Source organism: Haliaeetus leucocephalus, unplaced genomic scaffold (assembly GCF_000737465.1).
Source record: "Haliaeetus leucocephalus isolate CR32 unplaced genomic scaffold, Haliaeetus_leucocephalus-4.0 Scaffold219, whole genome shotgun sequence".
Taxonomy (NCBI): Eukaryota; Metazoa; Chordata; class Aves; order Accipitriformes; family Accipitridae; genus Haliaeetus; species Haliaeetus leucocephalus.
The window spans coordinates 344359-358113 of record NW_010972655.1 but is presented as its reverse complement, the minus strand read 5'-3'; the positions used below and the strand labels follow the sequence as shown (position 1 = coordinate 358113).

General features: G+C 56.1%; 2 protein-coding genes across 3 annotated transcripts in view; one reads left to right on the top strand and one right to left on the bottom strand.

The window, feature by feature from the left end:
* Window positions 1-2795, top strand: part of VSIG8 (V-set and immunoglobulin domain containing 8) — a 7725-nt gene extending 4930 nt beyond the window's left edge. The window contains exons 9-11 of the mRNA XM_010566935.1: window positions 64-144; window positions 259-435; window positions 2709-2795. Of these exons, the coding sequence (XP_010565237.1) occupies window positions 64-144; window positions 259-435; window positions 2709-2795 (345 nt within the window). The remainder of the gene's footprint in view (window positions 1-63; window positions 145-258; window positions 436-2708) is intronic.
* SDHC (succinate dehydrogenase complex, subunit C, integral membrane protein, 15kDa) overlaps window positions 2329-13755 on the bottom strand; it is an 11701-nt gene continuing 274 nt past the window's right edge. The window contains exons 1-7 of one of the 2 annotated variants that reach the window (XM_010566887.1): window positions 13467-13580; window positions 10038-10094; window positions 9111-9212; window positions 8239-8300; window positions 6149-6312; window positions 4078-4184; window positions 2329-2530 (exon numbers count right to left, since the gene is read on the bottom strand). In XM_010566887.1, coding sequence (XP_010565189.1) covers window positions 4080-4184; window positions 6149-6312; window positions 8239-8300; window positions 9111-9202 — 423 coding nt within the window. In that variant the 5' untranslated portion in view covers window positions 9203-9212; window positions 10038-10094; window positions 13467-13580 and the 3' untranslated portion in view covers window positions 2329-2530; window positions 4078-4079. Of the gene's footprint in view, window positions 2531-4077; window positions 4185-6148; window positions 6313-8238; window positions 8301-9110; window positions 9213-10037; window positions 10095-13466; window positions 13581-13755 lie in introns of those variants that run through there. The other variant, XM_010566886.1, reaches the window with a different exon arrangement.

The window sequence follows — 13755 nt, the reverse complement described above, 5'->3', positions numbered from 1 at the left end:
AACCCCAGACTGGACCCCACCCCCCAGGACTCCTGGCCATATTTCCACCCCCTGCTCCCGCAGCGCCCCTTGCTGCGGGAGGGCTCCACGCTGATCATCGCGGATGACCGGGGGCACCTGCTCCCCACTGTGCCCCGCTCCCAGGTGAGCCAGATCCACGGGCACCTGTGGGGGGCTGGAGGTGACTCCTCCTGCCCCTCAGCCTGCACCGGGGCTCCCTGGAGCCCCAACACCCTCCCCTCCCCCTCTTCCTCTTAGGCCTCCCCATGGGGCACATTTGTGGGGACCTGGGACATGCCGCCAAGGATTCCCCCAGCCAGGCTGGACCTGACCTCCCGGTCGGCCACTGCTGCCGTGCAGCTCATGGACAGGATCCGCCAGCCCACTGCCCTGACCCACGCCTGCAATGGCCTCTGGACGGAGATCACCGGGAAGGTAGGAGCCCATTGGGGCTCCAGTGTGGCCCACAGACATCTCCAAGGGTGGCTTCATGAGCTGGTGCAAATCACGGTGGTCCCTGCGCTGCAGGAGGCGAATTCTGGGAGAGGGTTTCTAGGGCTGGCGATGGCCCATGAGCAGATTTCAGGGGTGTTTTGTACAACGAGGCAGTGCCCAATGCTTGGGCCACCACCTCCCCTTGCTCTCAGGATGGGGCTCCCTCCGCTTCACCCCAAATCCAGGCTCCACTGCAGGCAGGGTGCCTGGGCCGCCGTGGCTGATGCAGCGCCGGCAGGAGGAGCTCACAAGCCACCGCTCTCCTCCCATAGAAAAGCATCCAAGAATAGGGACTGCCCTGATGTGGAGGGGTTCCTGGACCTCCCAGCACTCCTTTTCCACTCCCTGCTTTTCGCTGGGGACTGCAGCAACAGCACCTTGTCCCCGGGCAGACCAGCCCCTGCCCCAAGTGCTTGGGTGAGCCCAGCACAGAGCCTGGCCCTGCAGCGAACCCCTCCACAGCAGCGGGGGCTGGCCCAGACCCACCTGCCCCAGCATTTCTGTCCGGTCCAGTCACTGCCCCCTTCTCCCACTGCCCCCCATCCCCATCTTTGCACCACGAGCATAGCACACGTCTCCCTTCCGCAGCCCCAGGAGCCTTGGTCGGACACACAAACTGCCAAGGAACCTTCCCAAAGGAGCAGTCAGTCATCCAGCCAGGGTATCCAGCCTGCTGGGCCCCCACCCGGGGCACCGCTAGAGGAGCCACCTGGCCCAGGAGCAGGAGCTGCGGCATTGCTCTCCCACAAGCCCAGCTGCACAGAGGTCCGGCTGAAGGCAAACGCGTCCCCAGAACCCCCAGCTGCACGCCAGCCTTGCTCCCGGCAGGCCAAACATGAGGGACAGACCCCACACTCCCACCAGTCTGCTGTGACAGACCTCCGACACGGGGACGCCGGCTTGCCCAAAATCCCAGCCTTGATCCACCCTGCTCTGAGGGAGGCCAGCCCTCGGCAAGCCACCCTGCCACAGGTCTGCGCTCCCAGCCAGGGGGGCTCCGCAGAAGCTGAGCCGCAGGGGGGCAGATCCCCCAGGCTCAGGGCATCACCTTGTGCGGGATGGGGAGAGGCCAGTCCTGGAGGAAGCACTGCAGATGCAAGAGCCAGGCAGCCATCTCGCACTGTGCTGTGAGCTGGCTTTGCTCCCCTCCCTTCCCCTCCCCAGCTGCTCCCAGCCTCTCCTGCCAACCATCCACCCCTTTGGACGTGCATACCAACAGAAAACACCTTCCTACCCCCAAGGGTGAGGAAGGGGAATGCGTCAAAGAAGCCTGAGTGAGGCTGACACTGGGAGACCACATGGCCTGCACTTGTGCTTTCGTGGCAATTGGAAAAATAGAGGTTTAAAGAAAAATAAATCCTTGTGTTTGGTTTCAGTAGCTCAGGGCAGAGCCCCAGACCAGTCCAGGCTGTGTGAGTCTGCGCGGTGCTTCTGTGTTGGATGTGGTGCCCTCTCTGGTTGTATCTCAGCTCTTCCCATTTAATAGCATCTCATGCTGGAAGCATGGGACCAGCCAGAGGACTGGAGCCACGCACGGCTCACCCGGCCTCTCCCCAAGCCGAGCAGCAGAAACCCTGCCATTGCAGGCTAGTTTCATCCACTCCTTTACTGGTCTCTTGCGGGGGGGCAGGCAGGTCTGGTGTTGTTTCCCATCTGCCCCAGCCATGGGGCAGTGCTGCCAGCCCCCTGCCACTGCTCACAAAAGGGAAATAAAGTCTGTGAAGCACAGCTGACAGACGCAGCAAAGTCTAACTTTGTTAGCAGCTGGCATACACCACAGAATAGCTCATTAGTGAGCAGAAGTGGGTTCCAAATAAAAGCCATTTCAGCAACTGCAGGAAGTAATTGGTTTAAAGCTAAAATACATTCATTTTCACCCAGGAGAAGCTCTCTCCTGCTGGGACATGCGGCTACACCAAACGGGATTCAGCAGTAAGTCTTCTCCCTCTGCTACGCTGACAGCAGACAGTTTTTCCTCCTTCATGATTTCTCATCTCTGAGGTTCCACATCCCCTCAGGGCTGCAGTGCCTTCTGCTAATTAAAGGAGTGGCAGATTTGTTAGGTCCAGCAGGCACAAAGAGGAGCTGAGTGAGCGGGAAGGACAGGGCTCGGATCAGTGGTGGAAGTAAAAGCAGTCACATGGAAACAAGCCTGGCCAGTGTGAGGGATGTTGCAGCACGTTATTGGACCAGCTCCCCTCCTGCCACTTCAGGTCTCCATCAAAAGCCCAATGAGGAGAGATGTTCCCCATAAAGCTGACGTTTTGCCAGCTGATGATGTGAGCAAGGATTCTTCCTGAAACAGAGCCAAGACCCTCGCTGGGGCAGGAAAGTGGGACAAAGCTCCTGATGGGGACTGTCCTCTTTGCAAAGCTTTGCTCCCAGTGGAAAATGTTGAAAATTGGCCAATTTGAGCAAAAGCTCCTGGACCTCGCGCAGGTGTTTGTACCAGCACAAACAACCGCAGTCCAGGTAGGAAATTCCTTTCTGCTGAGCTGGCAGCATTTCACAGACAAGTCAACCCTGCACCCCCAGCTCCAAAGGTCAGGCACTACACCTGCCTCTAAATGCTGCCAAGAGTTTGTTTTTCCATCACCCAGCTCCTCTGGGAAGTGGCAACTCCTTGGCTCTCAAAGCAAAACACCCCTTCCCAGCCAACTTTGCCTCAGTTAAGCGTCAAGCACAGACAACAAACTCAGTGGTTCAGTGTGAAGGATCAAGGCTGCTTTATTGCAAAGACAGACGAGTGACAAGTGCTGAAACGAGAGCTGGTGGCAACACACAACTGGAAAACCATGTCCCTCCCACTGTGCCAGAGACAGAGTAACTTCCTAACGGGAAAATTGGACATTTTTCACTGGCAGGGGCTCCAGAGCCCCAAAGCTGGCTGAATTGTGACAGTCAAGGATAAGGAGTGGGGGGTTGAACCTTTGCAGGTCTGAGCACCCCATCCCAGCTGGCTCATGCTGCTGGGCTCAGAAAGTACAGAGTCCCATGGCCAGTATGGCACCTGGACACCACCGATCACCCATTCCCCTCACGGGTGCTGGCGTTGGCAGCTCCGCCTGCTCTCCCTGCCCTGGCACAGGCTGCCTCAATGGAGATGCTTGTCCTGTGCTGGGCCTACACATGCACAACCAGCCGTCCCCAAGCCCACTCGGACCTGCGGGGACACAGATTCAGCATTGTCTCAAGCTTGGGGACAGAGCAGAGAAAAGAAACGCCCCGGAGTTTGCCTGGAAGAAGCTAGGCAGCTCTCTGTGAGCGACCGAACGTGCCAGGACTGGCTGTCAATTTGTGCCTGGCTTTCTGTGGCTGCTCGGGTGTATGGCACAGCAGGAGACAGCCTGCCCTCTACCCCCCACCACTAAGAGGGGGCTAGCACATCACCCAGGCTTATGAAAAGCAACTCTGATCATCCACGAGATTTGCAAGGAGGGGAAGCACCACCTTCCCCAAAGATTTGTAGTTACTCAGGAGCCTATCCTCCTGCCTCCCTCTCCACGCGTGTCTTGAGGTGGGCCAGGACGGAGCAAATCTTCCAAAAAAAAAAAAAAAGGGAGGCCATCAACCAGGAGGTACCTTCACATTGCTGCAAGGCCCGCGGAGGAAAGCAGGGTCAAGATCAGGACCAGCACCCCAGACTGGTTGACCTGGGGGATCTTGAACCCCTTCCCCATGTCCCATGCCTGCGGGAGAGAAGAGACACAGCAGGGTTAATTCAACAGGGCTGGGATGGTCCCTGACGGGGGATGTGCCGGATACAGGCAGAAAGGCACCATCTTTCTGATAAAAGCTAGCAAGACCACCCCAAAAAACAACCTTTGGACCACCAGGTACAGACTGGAGAGAGGGCTACAAGCGTCCATCGGTGCAGGGCAACAGGCAGGGGTCTCCCTGGGTGCAGGCACATGTGCACCGTGCCAGAGGAAGCTTATCCCCCACCAGGCCCCCACACCTATCAGCAAAGCCGCCTGTGAGCTCTCCCTAATGCCCAACAGCCGCAGCGCGCCAGGTTCACTTCAAAAGCAGCAGCTGCTCTCTGCTTGCTTCTCTCCTCCTGACAGAAATAGGTTATAAAGCACAGCGCAAGCTGCAGATCTGAGGCAGCACCAATATCCCCATGGGCAGAGCCGAGCAGGCGGGGATGAGCCTCAGCCCCCAGCCCCTCTGTGTATGCCCCTGGGTATGGTGTGAGCTGTGGAGGCCAGGCTGAGCCCAGATGGCAGGGAGGGATGCTGGAATGGTACCCTGGAGGTGGGTGTCCTCGGTTCCCTGGTATCGCAGGTGGGTTTGCACCTCTCACCTGACTTTGGCCAAGCAAAAGTGGGATGGCTGAGGGCAGCCTGGGGAGCACACGCCTCCTCCCAGCCTGCCACCAAGATCCAGGGCTCAAAGCAGAGAAGCATCTGGGGCAGAGGCACTAAACTGAACCTGCTCCCTGTTGACTCCCCTTCTGTCACTGATGGGCTGCACTGCTGAACACAGCCAGGGGCCAGTGCTGCTGGTTTCCTTCTCAAGACAATTTAATTGGCATCCTAATATATACGTGCAGTCAGAGACTTCAGCACACATTCGACTCATGACGCTCTGAACAAGCAGCCAGTTATGACTGCTCCATTTGCCCAACAGCGTCTCCATGAGCGAGCAGGGCTCAGCCAGCTGCAGGCCCCATGCCCCAAGACCTTGTCCGAGGCCAAGTACTTGAAAAGCAGGTAATGAGCGCTCACAGCACTGCCAGCCAGTGAGCACCTGCCCCAAGGACCCACAGAGGGGGCTCCTCTCACAGCACATGGCTGTTGCTCACCACAACAGCTCAGCCAGGCGCCTCCCAGCACTCTGACATGAGCGCCTTGTTAATGGCTGCTCCCGGGTAGAGGATACAACATCGAAAAGTGCTTGAGTCTCGTGTTTCCATGCTGAAAACACTGGGAGCCATCAGCACCCGCAGCACGGCTCCACACGTGATGCTCCCCCCACCCAGAGCAGAAGGATCGTGTCATGCTCTGGGCCAGCTGCCTTTGCAATTTGCTCCCGTAAAACCTAACCTATTTGGAGCTACAGAAAACACAAAATCAACCTCAAAAAGCAGCACATCTTGTACTGTTCCCAGCAAGAAACTCTCAGCTCTCTTCATCAAACACAGGAAGCTCAGCTGAACGGAGCTGCTTGTTCCTCACTTCAGCCCAGTGCAAACATCACAGGTTACTCTCTGCGCTGGCAGCGCCATCTCCAATCCTCTGCCACACATCTGGGCTCATTAAATATTATAAAGCATTGGAAGATCACAGCGCAACGGCTGCATGATGAGAGTGAGATAACGAGCAATGGGTGGCACCTCTGCAGGGCTCACACCCACAGCTCTGCAGACACATCTCCTGGCTGTAACACTGCTCCCGCCACGCCTCGTCCATCTCCTGCAGCCGAGCAGACGCGGTGGGATGCTTCAGCCAGCTGTGCCGCCCGGTGAAGTAGCAGCGTAGCAATGCTCTTTGCAACTTAAATGTACCCAAAAATAGCACTGAGGTTCTGAAGCACTCGAGGTGACTAATTCCCATTTCCAAGGGCACCTTCCCAGACGCCGCACCTGGCGCTCCCGCAGCCAGATGCTTCCCTTCCCTCACACCCTTGGCCCCTTGTGGAGGCTACTCACAAGGTGTCGGACTCCATTCCAGGTGTGGTAGGAGAAGGGGAAAGCCAGAGCGAACTTAGCAGAGTAGATGAGAGCGGGCCCCAGGCTCAGCGACTTCACCATGGCCAGGTAGTGGGGAAACTGTTCTGGGAGCAGCAGGGCAGCCAGACTGAAGAGGGAGACTCCTGAGGAACACAAAGCCCGCAGGTCAAGCCCGCAGAAGCATTTCCAACCCCTCACTGCCCAGAGAGCCCCAGGCCACCTCTACGTCTCTGGTTTGGTGACCTGGCCTGAACCACCATCAGCTCATGGTGGCGTGCGGAAGAAGAAGGAGGGAGAAGGGCTCTGCCCGTCTGGTGGCAGCGCCAGCTGCACTGTGACAGTGTATCCTGGGGTGCTGAGGACTCAAACTGGGGCAGCAACGCTCTGAATCTGGGTCCTGCACCGGGGGCTGCATTACTCATACAACACCCAGAGACCAAACTGGTGTGACCTCATGCAGTTGCAGCCAAACCAGCCCAAATTCAGGGATAAAGGAACAATGAAGTTCAGAAACGTAAAGTGGCAGCTCTTCAGCGAAGTCTCCAGATTGACATCTTGGGACAGAAACCCCTCCGCTGCCAGCCACTGACACAGGCAGTGATCTAGCGAGGCTGCCTCGGCGGAGACCAGCAAAGGAACCAGCAGACAAAGAGGTAGCCTGACACATGTGGCTGCGCTAGCTGCAGGAGCCACAGCAGCTTCTCCTCCTCATTTCTAGGCCAAGAGGGTTCCTCCAGATGGTGCTGCCAGAAGAATGGGAACGACAGCAGCCAGCAGTCAGCCAAGTTGCAATTCAGCCTCCGCTCAATAGCGCCTGATTACATTGCAGCACGCTAACTCGAGCACCTCGGCTGAGGCCGGCGCTGGCAGCACAAGTCAACCAGCTGCTTCCTCACTCAGCCACTTGTCTCCTCAATGGCCTTTGTGTTCACCCTGCAAGAAGCGCAGGAAGTCAGAGGCTCCTGTAATTATAGGCCTTGACAGAGAGGAGTTGAACACTTCTCCCTCCTTCTCCTGGCTGCTGAGCTGTGGTCGGTAGAAGCGATGTTCCTTCATGCTCGATCGGCCTAGGAAGGGACGATTTCCCCTCCAGCAGAGGCTGATAGCTCAGAGCAGAAAGGCAACAGTGAACCTGCCAGCTCGGCCTGTCTGACAGCAAGCTGGATGGGGACCACAGCAGGAGGACACATGGGTGTCCTTTTCTAGGAGCTCAACTCCCAAGCCCTCACAGGAGCCAGGCTGGGAAGGGCAGGCTGCAGCCCTCGCTGCTCCCTCTCCCTCTGCCAAGTAAAGAACACAAGTCCTCAGTCCTGCACATCTTTTCTGAGTCCCTTCACTCTCTGCCCTTCTGCAAACACCAACCCAGCTCCGCCTCCCCCCAACAGGGAGCTACCAAAGAAGCACCTTCCTGCTGCCATGAGAGGGCATTAATGGAAATAAAACAGCCTTTCACAGTTAGATGTCCTTAGTCAAACCATGCAAGTCAAATTGCTGGAGGGAGTTTATTGGTTTCAATGCTGGTGCCGCCTTCTCCCCCACTAGGATCTCTGGGAAAGCAGCAGCCACTCCCAGGAAGCTGAAAAACTCCACCTGTCCTAAGGAAAATCCACTATGCTCTGCCTGCCTGACAGTCTTTCCCTCACACAGTGTCTCCTGTAAGGATAAACCAGAAAAAAATAGCCACAGAAGAAAAGAGCTGAGACCTAGAGCAGCTGATCAGCCTTTTCCAGGCTGGGGGAGGCCCAGAAGAAAGCAGCCAGGCCAAGCCAAGTGCTGCAAAGGCTTCGAAGGCTTTTACATATGGGGGAGTATCGTTGCCTTTGCAGCACTGGAGTCACTCACAGCACAAGAGGACCTGGGGACAGAGAAATGGGGATAGGGAGATATTCAGGGGACAGAGAAAGGCAGAGGACAAAGCACAGGTTTCCCAAGAGAAAACCCACTGCTGAAGCTGGGGACAGAGGGGAGAAAACATCTGCCTGGAGTCACGTCTCTGAATCAGTCACAGGGGTCTTCCCTCCTGCAGCCCCCACCCTCCGTCGCCACAAGCACGTGGGAGATGCACGCACCTAAGCTCAGCGCAACGCCGGTGCCCCGGTGTGTGATGGACATCGCCATGGGCAGGGACCACCTGCAAAACAACCAACCTCGTCAGCAAAACAGGGCACAACACCAGGGAGGCCTCCAAGGCCGCAGGACAAAGCACAGCCCATCTATTCCTAGACAGCTCCGTGTTGCTGGGTGGGTATTTCTGCACTCAGAGTTATTCAAGGAATCCAGCCAGAGCAAAAGGGGAGAGACACGGGAATTTGCAGAGGCAGCTTGGGAATGGCAAATGCCACTGGCATGAGTTTGGGAAGGGGAAGGGCGTCTGCTGAGAAAGCTTAAAGGGAGATGAAACAGGAGAAGACTGTAAGGCTCCTGCAGTTTAGGAAGAAAAGGGCAGCGTTTGGGCATCCAGGCTCATGGATAAACAAGGGAACCTGGAAAACTGACAGAGGTGGCCCCAGAGCAGCAGCCACCTCTCTGAGGAGGGAACACAAGACCCCCGAGTTGGCCTCCTGCCTCCACCCCAAGGACTGCCAACTCTGCAACGGGACACACCATTCTGTCCAACCACCCTCCGTGGAGGCGGCTGCCTTTCAACAAAATGCTGCCCTGCCCGAGCACCCTGAGGCACAGCTCTGGGGGGACTGTACCCCTCTGCAACACCCCGTATGAAAACAGTGAGTGTCATCACTCCGTGGGGGAGACTGTGATTCCCACACACAGCTCAGACGGTTCACAGCACAATGTAGAGGGTCTCCCCATCCTCTGCCTGAAGTGACAATGGGAACACGCACAGCCCTCCCACCCAAGGGTGCCTCCGGGGACGGGGCTGTTGTGTGCCAGAGCCCAGAGGTGTCCCAGTGTGAAGCTGAGGAGGCCAAGAGGCTCTTACTTGTAAATGGTGATGTGAGGGGACAAGGGACGATTGGACTTGGTGTTCTTCTCCCAGAAGCGGGCCATCTCCTCCTTGGCTGTCGTTCCCATCGGGACAACACTGCAAAAGAAGAGGGAGACAGAAGGTGCAGGGAGATGGCCAGCATTTTACCCCTGCCCGCTCCACCAGGCTTTGCTGCAGCAGCTTTCCATCTCACAGGATGTGAGCTCCTGGCTGACCTTGACTACAGCAGCACAAAGAACGGCTCCAGCTGTGCACAGACCCGGGTGAGGAGAGGATCGCTGCCAGCTCTCCCGAGTGAATAATAACATGCAGGATGGGAAGCTGCCACGCTGGAATCCACTCAGCCAGCAGAGCTGAGCCACCCCCCCCAGCACCACCCAAATCAGGGTATAGGATATCAGATAACACATTATATAATACTGATAACATGCAACCTGCTCTTTACTGCCACGGTAATTGCACACTGTACCAAATAAAGAGCTTGTAATTTAATGTTCCTGAGATTATACAGCAATTACACTTACAGCCCAATTTAGCAGAAAATAACTATTTCTCCCTAAGCCCGGCAGCACGAAGCACAAGAACAACAGGGCTTCTGCTGCTCCCATCCCTCCTCAGGTGCAAAGCTGTCGCACAGAGCGGCACAGAGGGGCAACAGGGGTACGGCCACCCCCACTAGAGACCCAGGCCCACCTCAGCAGCCAGCCAGGCTCTCCCTTCATTCCCGGCCACAAGCTCCAGCCCCTCTGCAAATAGGCCGTGCCTTCGTGGTGGCGTGAGGTGGTAAGTGCCCAGCCAAAACATAGCGTTAATCGACCAGAATTACTAAGTGGATGGAGCGCACACATGCCCCAAAGCCTTAGATGGGATCCCTCCAGGAAGAACTTAATCCCGTTACTCTCAATAAAACCTCGGACTCACTGTCGCACAGCAAGGCTGGGGCCAAGCCGAGCCAGCAGGCACCGCCGACCGACACATCTGCAAGAGAGAAGACAGAAAGGCTTTGTGAGTGCCAAATAAATGCCTGAAAATGCCAGCAAGATGGGGCCAGGGAGGGGATTCGCCATTTCAGCGGTTCATATCTTAAAATAAATCTTAACACGAGAGGTTCTGGGCTGTTCCTCGACAAATCTCTCTCCTACACTGAGCTCTTAACTAGAGTCTCTAGACGCTGCCCAGGGGTTCATTCTTTACAACACCCTGCAATTAGTCTGCTCAGCTGTAATACCTTGTTTGTAAGACAGACATAAACAGCACTCTAAGCTCACAGCTACGCTGAGGCAGTCCATTTTTCACTTTCACTATGGCAATTATCGGGGCGGGTGGCACACATCCCCAGAAAGGCGCATCTGCCAAGCTCCGCAGAAAGGGCTGATTCAGGCCACAGCTCTCTGCGTGTCCAAGATGAAGACATCACCTCCCCCTCCTTCAAACACTTGTTTTCATTACAGCATTTCACCGTCGCCACTCGTTAAGCTCCAAGCACCCATGAGATGGGAGGTCACTGCCACAGCCCAGAGCACACAGCATTTCAGCCACGCCGAGGCCCAGGGCAGGAGGTAAAAAGGGATTTTGTGGTGCCCGAAGGAGTGGGAGCCACTCTCTGCAGAGCGATTGTAGTAACTGCGACTCTGACATTCAAGGGCATCTCTCCAGGAACGGGGAAGAACAGGCCCCCGGCCCAGTGCAGCTCGAGCGTTTGCAGATGTGGGCTGGAATCTGCGGCTCCCGCTCCTCTCCAGGACAAAGTGTAACAGGCAGCGCTGCCTTTCCTGATGACACGACGAGAACAAGGTGTGTAATAACGTTTGGCACGCTCATCTCCAGCACAGCGACAAACACTAATTAATCTTCTCAAACACACAAGCATCTGTACCAGCATCTCCTGCTGTTTCATTAACAGCCGTAGATAAACGAAGCTCTGCTGCTCTTCATTTGTCCTACAGCTGGTCTCAAGGATGCGGTAGGAAAAACATCTGGAGGTCAGCTCTTTACCGGGTGTAAATGCAAAACAAAAGTCATTATTATTAACCACTCCGAGTTCCTGTGTAAATGATCTTTAGGATGTTTCCTTTCAAAATCCTCCCTTGCGTTCAAAGGCTGGACTTGAAACACAGCAGGTTTTAGGAAGGCATCCCACCTGGATGCATAAATTTTCGGCAATGCAGAATCCACCCCATGCTGCAGTGCAACATTTCTGATTGAAAACCCTTCTTTGAACCATCTCTAGTTTATCAACACCCTCCCTGAAGTGCAGCCTGACAGCTGAACCGAGAGCTTCACAAGGACACAGCAATGGCTGAGCCCAGCCAAACCTCCACCAAGCCCACCATTGTGTCCGAGAGCAGCCAACAACAGATCCCCAGAGAAAAGTCTCAGGAAACACACGGAAGCACCCCCCACCATGTGCAGCTCACGTACTTCCTGAGCCAGTAGATTTCAGACCGTAACAAAGGGCCTTTTCCACCATGAAATCACACTGTCACCTCCCAACCCCCCACCCAACTTTCAGTACGAATTCTCACAGCTTAACCAGATGCAGAGAACCAGCTCCTTGCTTGTCCTGGCCCCTGCAGACCAGCGCCAGCTGCCACCTCCCACTTCTTGGGCAGGAGAGAGGAGGTGAACGATAAATCTCTACACACAGACCATTAATGATTTACACCCCTCGCTCATGCCCCCTCAGTCCTCTTTTCCAGATTAAAAGGCCCAACCTACTTCATCTCTCCCTGTGCAGAAGCCAGTCAACACCTCTTCTGGGGGCCAGGGTGGTGGAAGAGGGAGGACTGGCTCCTAATCACACACAATATTCAAAACAAGAATAAAATCCACAATGCATTTGCATTTTTTCAAAGCTAAACTCCCCAGCAAAAACTCCCTATCCTCTTGGCTCAATTTTAATATTTTTTTTTAAGACGCAAACCATTACATCTTGCTTCAGTATTACTACTGCTTGCAAAACACAGCCCTCCAGCTAACCAATCAAGGTCACTCTGTACCAAGGACCTGTTCTCTTCATTATTTATCATTTTCTAAATTGTTGCAACTTCTCCAGCTCTCCATCCATTAACTTGCACTTTCTTCCAGATCACAGACAAACATGTTTTTTTAAAAAGAATAAGCCCTAAAAGAGGATCCTCTGGACCCCTGCCGAGAGCTTCCCACAGCACCCCAGCCAACTCCCGCTCTGCCCTGCACCCAAGGACAGTGCAAAGACTCAGGGGACCCCCAGATAGTGTTAATTATTGGGGACTTCACAGACCGCAGCCGCTCGCATGGGGCTGGAGAAGGACAAGTGTAAAGCAGCAGCTCAAATGAGATGTCTATATAAACACCTGGCAGTGGAACAGCACAGGCTGCGCACGCCCCACCACACAGCTCCATTAGCTCAGGAGGAGAATTTCAGGAGTCACAGGGGACAGCTCTGGAGCAGCATCAGCTTAGTGTCACGTCGATAGACATCATTAACATTTATCCTGCAAGACAGGTCTATAAAAATCACTCAGATTTCACCATGGAGGAGGCAAATGAGAAACGATTATATATGCTTTTTCATCTGACAAGCAGAAGCAGACACAAGATGAAGTTATCAGGCACAGGCTTCAAACCAGAGCGAGCAACTCCTCTCTTGTTTTTCAAGCAGCAGCTGCTGGGCCCCCGCCCCAGCAGGTATCAGAGCCCCCCGCCTCTCCCGCTGCCGGCAGATCCTGCCTTTAAACAAAGCCACACACGCAACAAAGAGCTTTCCACAAAAGCATGACGGCTCTGACTGCCGTTAGAACAGAATAAATTAAGAGAATGAAATCCCAAACACTGTCTCCAGGCTGATATCAAAGAGGAGAATAGAGGAGAATGTCAGAAACAGGGCCTGGGAGGGGGATGGTCACAGCCTCAAGGAGGCACAAAACTTTCCAGTGTGGGTGGCAGATGGGAAGAGGTACCTTCAGGCCAAGCACACACAACACCCTTCCCCATGGCTGCTCAGCACCACAGGCATGGCGGGACATGCTCCTGCACAGGACCGCTGAGCTCCCATGAAGCCACCAGCACCCTGTTGGGCGGCCCTGCGAGGTGGGGGACAGCCCCCCAGCACAGGTTGGGTGGTAAAATGGACGTTTGTCCACCCAGAGCCCCAAGAGCAAGGGACGGAGAGCAGCTGCAGGCAGGCACCGGGAAAGAGCACGACTACCCTTCTCCGCAGCCCCGCCGAGCGACCCGGCCTCGGCTCCCCCCCCGCAGCCCAAGGGGGTCCTGGCTCCTGGCCCGGCTCCGCACTCCGCCGTTCGCAGCCCGGGGCTCGCCGCGACGGGGGCAGCACACGGTTCAGCCGCCCGAGGGGGAATGCCTCACCGGCTCCCTGCAGCCGCCGGACCGGGCGCGGGGGGGTGGCGAGGGCAGGGACACGGGCCCCGTCCTCCGCCTTAACCGCAGCAAGGGACGGGTCACAAAGCGTCGGCGCTTCCCGAGCCCCTGGAAGCCGCAGCGAAACGGCCGTGCCCGAGGGCGCAGGGACCGGGACCGGTCCCAGGGGCTGTCGCGGCTGGGGCGGCGCGGCCCGTCCGCACACCGGGGACCGTTACCCACCGCCGGGCTCGGGGCAGGGACCTGTCCCGGGATGGGGCACCCCGCGGCCCGGCCC